The following is an 8,083-nucleotide window of genomic DNA, read 5'->3' as shown; positions in this document are numbered from 1 at the left end:
TCCAACTGTTAGGCATATGATTCGAATTTTGAATTTGAAAATAGGAAAGACCGTAAGAACCCTTCCATGACTATTGGGCCGATTTCAGTGGTTGGCTTAAACCGACTGGGTATGCTATTAGTTAAAAAAAATTATGTAATATGAGGTTTGAGTAATAAAGAAATATCATTTTGTCTCCCATTCCTTTCTTTTCAACTCTTATTTTCCCTTCATTATTTTGTGCTGCGAATTTATTTCGATGTTCAAAATTATGTAGCTCAAAAAATTTTCCAGAAAGGGGTGTTAAATTATATACGCTTTTGCTGTGTGTGTTTATTGAGCCAACAGCAACTACAATAGAGTGATAAGATACAATTAACGAGACAGAATCAGCAAACAAGTATATGCTTGTTTGCATTTCTTTCCCTTTTTGGAATTCTAGATGAGAGCATACAGTCCATGAGAAACAATAAATTGATAAAGGAAAAAAGAATAAATAAATGTATCATATACTTCTCTGTTTAATCAAAACAGACATTTTACTTCCTGGTGCTGATTGAGATGATCATGATGGTTCCTGGTGGAAGTTCCAGATTTTGCTGCACTGATAGAACTCGCAAAAGGTCTGCAAGCTAAGCACGACCAGCAGCACCACAGTGGAAACCAGGGCCAGATGTTTCCATGAAGCAAACAAACTCCTCTTTAACCGTCTAACCGTCCTGACCAAAAGCTTCTTGCCATAGAATTTGTTAACTTTCTCAACGGCAACTTCGATGTTGGACTTGTGATCTGAGCCAGCATAACATCTCTTCATACCGTTGAATTGATCAGCAATTTCATCATCCGTGAGACCCCCCTTGATCACCCCATTTTGCTTCAGCAGCTTCACGTCTTCTGCAGTGTCCATAATCCCATTCATGAGGTTGACGTATCGAGCAAATTCAAGGGTTGGCTTAGACATAGCAGCCTCGTAGGCCACCAGATTCCTCATTATCACTTCTGAGCTCGCGTTCAAATTCATTACAGGAAGGTACAAAGCGGCTTCCTCTTCCACGAACTTGATCTCTTTAATGCTCCCAATGAAGGGTTTGCATTGCACTTTAGCATAGCGCCAGAGATGAGATACCGACGGAATTTCGATTTCATCATCTTCTGAATTTTGCTCTCTAGTGCCTACGTTGCCTTTTCTGAACAGCCCCAAAATAGTTGACCACGGAATACTTGAGACAAGCTTAACAGGCCGAAGAAAGTCCTGGGTACGCTTGTTACCAAAGGTCTCCACCAATTCCAAGATTGCTTCCAAATTATTATTGTGAAACACGTCTGGATTTTCCCTATCTGTCGAGGAGGACGAGGATGAAGTGGTCAATGAGTTCCTGAATTCTGTATAAGTTGGTATGGCTTGAATGAGACCATTTGCTAAGGATCCAGACACGACAGAACCTGGGACATTAACAATCACATGATACATCATATCTAACAAATGCAGAGGTCTACGGTAACGGTCTCGGTTGGTCTTATCACTTGAGAACTTAACAGGAGATTGTGCTTCACACAATTGAAATAATATCAAGATCAGCTCTATATCATCTCCTTCCTCCTGACCATTAGAGTTAGGAGAGACTTGGAGTGACTTGCGAATCTCTTTCAACAGAACAAATGGGATTTGATTCTCGAGCATCATGATATCTCTCGTGACAATAGTGTTGTCCAACAATCTTCTGTCCGCGGTCTCATCTTGCACAAGATAAGAATGCAAGATGTGGAGAAAGAAACAACTGTCTATTGCTACGATCCATGCCAATGTATCTTGATCATAGTCCATGAACTTATTGTAACAAGCCCGGATAGAGGGATCCATCTTCTTCAACCTGTTGATCACGATATGTTGGAAATTGGAAATCTGCTCTGGGTTCGAGATCTCTTTGATGGCGGCGAGCTTGTACCTCTCCATGTGATAGAGCTCGGGGTGTAAATGATGGTAAGGCCCCATTGCTATGAGCTGAGGAGTATAAGCTTCGGGTTTTTGAAGTTTGAGTATTTTGGGGACTTCAAAAACAGAAACGGGAGGAAGATGGTCGATGTCGATAGCAAATTCTCTCTGGAAGATGTTGCTGACTCGATCAACCCAGCCCTTGGCGCTAGAGCTTAAGGGAACTGTGGCTGATGAATATGAATGTTCCATTTCTTTGGTTTTGGGATGATGTGAAAATGTTAAGCTTGACGATTGGTATTTATGGGAATGCAGATCCTGGTCGCCGCAATAACTTAATGTTGGACAGTTATTCTAATTTTTCCACACAATCTTTAGACGGTATAAAGTCGAGAAAAGCCTAGTATGATACACCACTGAAACGTGGAAATTATTTTTTGTTGGTACCGTGGACGAAAATTTGTGTATTTGTTACCTGTAATTATTAATTAAATTATGCTCCTCAAGGTTGTCATTGTCTTAGTCAACCAACAGCTGAACAATTAACATTTCCTTTTACTTTGTGGCGAGTTCTCCAATATGCGGTACAATTATTCATGTCATTGTCAATTTTGAAACGAATAAATAAATGTACAATTACGCATGCAATATGCAGATGAACATCCTCAGGTGCTTGAGAGGAAGAAAGTTAACATAGCTTAAACAGTGGAGTTGAATGTTAAAGGTAAAGGACGAAAAAGAAGTAAAACTCTACAGAATGGAGCTCTTATTTTGTATTTGAGTTGTACAAAATGGAAAATGAAGAGGGTACTGTGTATTAGTTTCATCACAAAAAAAAAAAAAAAAAATTTGATACACAATATAGAAAACATGACTTAGGAAGCATTTGATAAAATTAAAATTTGAAATCTGAAAGCTGAAACTCAAGTATTGAAGTCTGAACTTGTTGAATTCATGAAGTTAAATTTGTTTGATAATCTGTTGAATTTGAGCACTGAATTGAAGTATTATAATTTATGTTTATTAGAATGTTCACTGCCAATATGTTATTTCACTTTAGATGGAATTAATTTTTTAACTATTACTTTTTAATTTTGATAAAACGAAACTAATATAAAAATTGAATGTTATGTGTATGAAAATGTGTGTATTTGGGGGAATGAAAAGATGCATGTTTTCATTGTATAATAATCGTATGATGTTTAGAAAATATGTGTAGGTAATGAAAACGTACGCATTTGTATATGTATGTTGTGAGAGAAAGTGTGTGTATTGCACGACTATGTGGCAGAAATATATATGCGTGTGAAAGAGAAAGAGAGTAGTGTATTTGTGTAAAAGAATGTAGGACTGTGGTGGGAGGAATAATTTTGAGTGAGTATCATTATACTAATTTGACCATACATTAAATTAAGTGATAACACTTTCGCTTTAAATTTTTTAGCAAAATTAATTTGATTTTAATATATTCAGATGCAAGGGAATTTGTCAAACAAGCTTAATAAAACAAAATTTTTTTAATTCATTGATTTTAAGTGCTTTTATTAAAGGATTAATATTTAGTACTTAAAGGGATTATCGAGCATCCCCTTACTAACTAAACAGTAATATTGCTCTTAAGAATATAAATATATTATTTCTTGGTGACCTTCTCACGAAACTATCACGTCCTTTAATTGCTTCAAATAATGTACAGAGAAAAGTCAATATTTTGAACCGGCCGTTTCACATGAAATTAGCAATTGACGATGAGATTGCTTGCAATTGATAGAATGGACAGCAATAACTCACAAGCAAGGGTGACTTAATAGCAGTTGACCTGAACATTCGATTTTCTTGCCTTTTGTGACAGTTTACAGTTTTTTGCGTCCCCTTTTTTTGTGAATTAAATAATGTATCCAAAGATACATGTATCTTTTCCAACTAAATTGGTAAGATTGTCTTGTAAAATAGTAAGTTTTAAGTACTTAACAAATTTACTTTTTTAATATTGAATCTTACCATTTATGTAATGAATTTTACTATATTTTTTGTCAAACTTACTCATTTTAGCAATATGTAAGTTTCTGAAGTAAATTAGTAAGTTTATCCAACAAAATAGCAAATTTCAAAAGTTACATTTTTATTAGTAAAACTTATTATTTATCTAACAAAACTTACTATTATTTTGATTAAACTTAGTAGTTTAGTTGTTTGTAAGTTTTTCAAGTAAAACAATAAGTTTGTGCAATAAAAAATAAATTTCAAAATTTACCTTTTTATTAGCCAAATTTACCATTTATCTGACAAAACTTACTACTAACCTCATTAAACTTACTAATTTAGCTGCATGTAAGTTTATCAAGTAAAATGGTAAGTTTGGACAATAAAGTAGTAAGTTTAGTCATCCATATAAGTTACTTTTTTAATGCACAAACTTTCTATTTATCTTCCAAAACTTACTATAATTGTAAAGAATTTACTAACCTAGCTTTAAGTAAGTTTCACAAATATATTGGTAACTTTGTGCAATGAAGTAGTAAATTTTAGTCACTAATAAAAAAAATACCTTTTTGTTAATAAGACTTATCATTTATCTTTCGAAACTGACTATTATTGTAATTAAATTTACTAATCCAATTTTGCGTAAGTTTCACATATAAAATAGTAACTTTCTTAAGTAAAAATGGTAAGTTTGTGAAATAAAGTAGTAAGTTTGGACAATTCACCAATTTACCATTTTATTTGTGAAACTTACCATTTTTTTAACAAAAACTTACCATTATTTCAATCAAACTTACTAATTATAATTGTTGTAACTTTCTTAAGTAAAATGGTAAGTTTGTGAAATAAAGTAGTAAGTTTGAACAATTCACCTATTTACCATTTTATTTGTAAAACTTATTATTTTTCAACAAAACTTACCATTATTTGAATTAAACTTACTAATTATAATTTCGTTGGAGAAGTAGAAACATTCGATATTTAAAAAGTAAATTTCTTATCACACTTATAATTTACCAATTTTATTACCAAAGTTACCATATTACCATCTGATGTTACTTTGAATATTGGAAACTTGAATGAGCAGTAGTGCAATTGTAGCTAAATATACTAATCTTGGATGTGGGGTCCACTATTAACCGGTTATACCAGTATTTTAATGTAAAATATTCACAAGTTATGATAACGATCGGCACTGTATCATTTTCCTTTCAAAAATTTGGGTTTGATCTTTGTGGTTTTTGCAGTATTTGCTTAAGACTTAGGGAAAATGACCAATTTAGTCCCTATACTTTTTTTTACTGTCAATTTAGTCCTTACATAATTTTTTTGACCAATTTAATCCCTATACTTATTTATCGGTTCCAATTGAGGAACTTGAATATCGGTTCAAAGTTACCATATTACCATCTGATGTTACTTTGAATATTGGAAACTTGAATGAGCAGTAGTGCAATTGTAGCTAAATATACTAATCTTGGATGTGGGGTCCACTATTAACCGGTTATACCAGTATTTTAATGTAAAATATTCACAAGTTATGATAACGATCGGCACTGTATCATTTTCCTTTCAAAAATTTGGGTTTGATCTTTGTGGTTTTTGCAGTATTTGCTTAAGACTTAGGGAAAATGACCAATTTAGTCCCTATACTTTTTTTTACTGTCAATTTAGTCCTTACATAATTTTTTTGACCAATTTAATCCCTATACTTATTTATCGGTTCCAATTGAGGAACTCCGCGGTGGCGCCACCTTGTAATTCCAATCAAACGTCTAATTGAGCACTTAAGCAAGGGTATTTCGGGTACTTCACTGCTGGGGCTCCTTTTCAGAAGTAAAAAACAAAACCAAAAGTTACCGGCACACTTTTATCACCAGTAAAAAAAACCCAAACCTGAAACCTCAACTTTTTCTCGCAAGATTTCAGTCGATTTCAAAGGATGCGGGTGGTCAAGATTGTCTGTTTTTCCCCTTGCATTTGGAAATTTTGGCACAAGCTAGACAAATAGTCAAACGCCCGCACCTTTTCTCTCAATTACTCAATTTATCAATCAAATCAATGGCTGAAAAATTGAAATATGACAATCAATCTAACAGAATAATACCGAACAGATGACTGAAAAATATGGAATAACAATAGCAGTAATGCGAAAATGGTAACAAAAATAAAATAATAGCAAACAATAAAAGTCGTCAATGGTCGCCGGCTAAATCTAATACAAGAAAGCCAAGGCAATCGACAAGAAAGTGAATGGCAACACTGCTACCGCAAAAGATGGAGCAGAGTTTGGTGGAGGAGGAGCTGAGACACCAGCTGGAGAACCAGACGGAGATGGAGTGGTAGAGCCCGAAGGTGACGTGCTAGGAGAGCTAGAGGGTGGTGGGGTGGAAGAGCTGGAAGGTGGAGTTGCGCCGGTCGATGAAGGACCAGGAGCAGAGGCAGGGCTGAATGGAGGCCTGGTGGGGGCCGGAGTTGGTGATGGAGTGGCAGCAGTTCCGGTGACGTTGATGGCTAGCTTTTGGCCGAGTGAGCAGTGTCGAGGGAAGGTGCATATGTAGAAATGTTGACCTGGGGTGGTCAGGGTAATTTTGGTTGGACCGGTGTTCATTGTGGTTCCGGTGGCAGAGGTGTTGCAGGAATGATAGGCTGACTTTGATGTCACCACAGCAACATCATGAGCTCCAGTTGTAAAGTTGAACACTGCATTATTAATGCAATATTGCAAAGTAGATACATGTCAGTAACCAACAGAAAATTTCTTGCAAGATTTCAGTCGATTTCAATCGGTTTTTGCAAGAAAAAGTTGAGGTTTCAGGTGAGTTTTCTCAGTGGTGATAAAAGTGTGCCGGTCACTTTTGGTTTTGATTTTTACTTCTGAAAAGGAGCCCCTGCTGAAGTACCCAAAATACCCCTGCTTAAGTGCTCAATTAGACGTTTGGTCGAAATTATAAGGTGGCGCCACCGCAGAGTTCCTCAATTGGAACCGATAAATAAGTATAGGAATTAAATTGGCTAAAAAAATTATGTAAGGACTAAATTGACAGTAAAAAAAAGTATATGGACTAAATTGGCCATTTTCCCTAAGACTTATTCATAAGTAACATTTTAAATCTCTTTTATTTCTTGCCTCTGAAATTTAAGTAATGTTTTCTTATCTTGGGCAACATGTCCGTATAATTGACCAAAGTTCAAAGGCGAAATCTAAAACATTCCCTACGAAGTTCCTCAGTAAAATATATGCATGTTTTGAAATCTTGGAAGACGGGTACATAGTTATCCTGAATTGGGATTTTGAAGCCAGTCTCGGCATCAATTCAATTCCATATAAAATTAAAAAGGAAAAAGAAAAATTACAGCAAATCCAAGAAAAAAGTACTTCAATGAAAAGACAATTTAATTCAAAACTTCTGGAAGGAAAGACTATACAAATTAACCTGGTTCGTAGGTCCAAATTGTCATCCACTTCATATATAACCACATTAACGCTTGCATACTCCTAAAACAAATCATAGATTTCACGGAGAATATAAATCAAATATAAAATGTTAGAGATTTAATATATACATTAGTCTTTCCTGTACTAATAGTATATACAATGACAAGTTTCATATGTATAAAATTTGAAGTTTAAATTCTAATTTTGATTACTTAGTATGCATTTAGACTTGTTACTGTATACATTTTCAATGTAAAAAAATTAAATAGTATATATCTACATTAGTCTTCCCTGTACTAATAGTATATACAATAACAAGTTTCATATGTATAAAATTTGAAGTTTAAATTCTAATTTTGATTACTTAGTATGCATTTAGACTTGTTACTATATACATTTTCAATGTAAAAAAAAATTAATCCTTAAACTATATCTGTTTGTGTTATTTTTTGTATGTCCATTTGAGCACAAAACTTGTCATTCTGTGAGTTATGTGTCTAAGGAGACAGTATCAAGGGAAAAACCGGACGAATTAGAGAGAACAGGCTAGTTTTTTTTTTTTTTTTCGAACCAATAATAGAAATGGATGGATAGTGTTTCTATACAAGTCATCTTCTTAATTTGACCAGAGCTACGTACACAAAGCCATTTGAAGTTAACCAGTATTTTGTTTTCTTTTTTGGTTCTTTTGTTATAAGATAACAACAAACTCACAATTGTTAGAGCAATACAATCCGAAAACTAACTTT

The 8,083-nt window shown here is 34.2% G+C and overlaps 1 protein-coding gene across 1 annotated transcript; it reads right to left on the bottom strand.

The window, feature by feature from the left end:
• Window positions 1-544: 544 nt before the first annotated feature.
• Window positions 545-2,164, bottom strand: LOC113704899 (putative UPF0481 protein At3g02645). The gene has a single exon (XM_027226765.1). The coding sequence runs from the start codon at window positions 2,162-2,164 to the stop codon at window positions 545-547; it is 1,620 nt and encodes a 539-aa protein (XP_027082566.1).
• Between the last annotated feature and the right edge of the window lie 5,919 nt (window positions 2,165-8,083).

Source organism: Coffea arabica, chromosome 8e (genome assembly GCF_036785885.1).
Source record: "Coffea arabica cultivar ET-39 chromosome 8e, Coffea Arabica ET-39 HiFi, whole genome shotgun sequence".
Taxonomy (NCBI): Eukaryota; Viridiplantae; Streptophyta; class Magnoliopsida; order Gentianales; family Rubiaceae; genus Coffea; species Coffea arabica.
This window is presented reverse-complemented; position numbering and strand designations above follow the sequence as displayed.

What these genes read in the sequence shown, in the direction of transcription:
- LOC113704899 (XM_027226765.1), bottom strand. Translation starts at nt 2,164, where the DNA reads ATGGAACATTCATATTCATCAGCCACAGTTCCCTTAAGCTCTAGCGCC.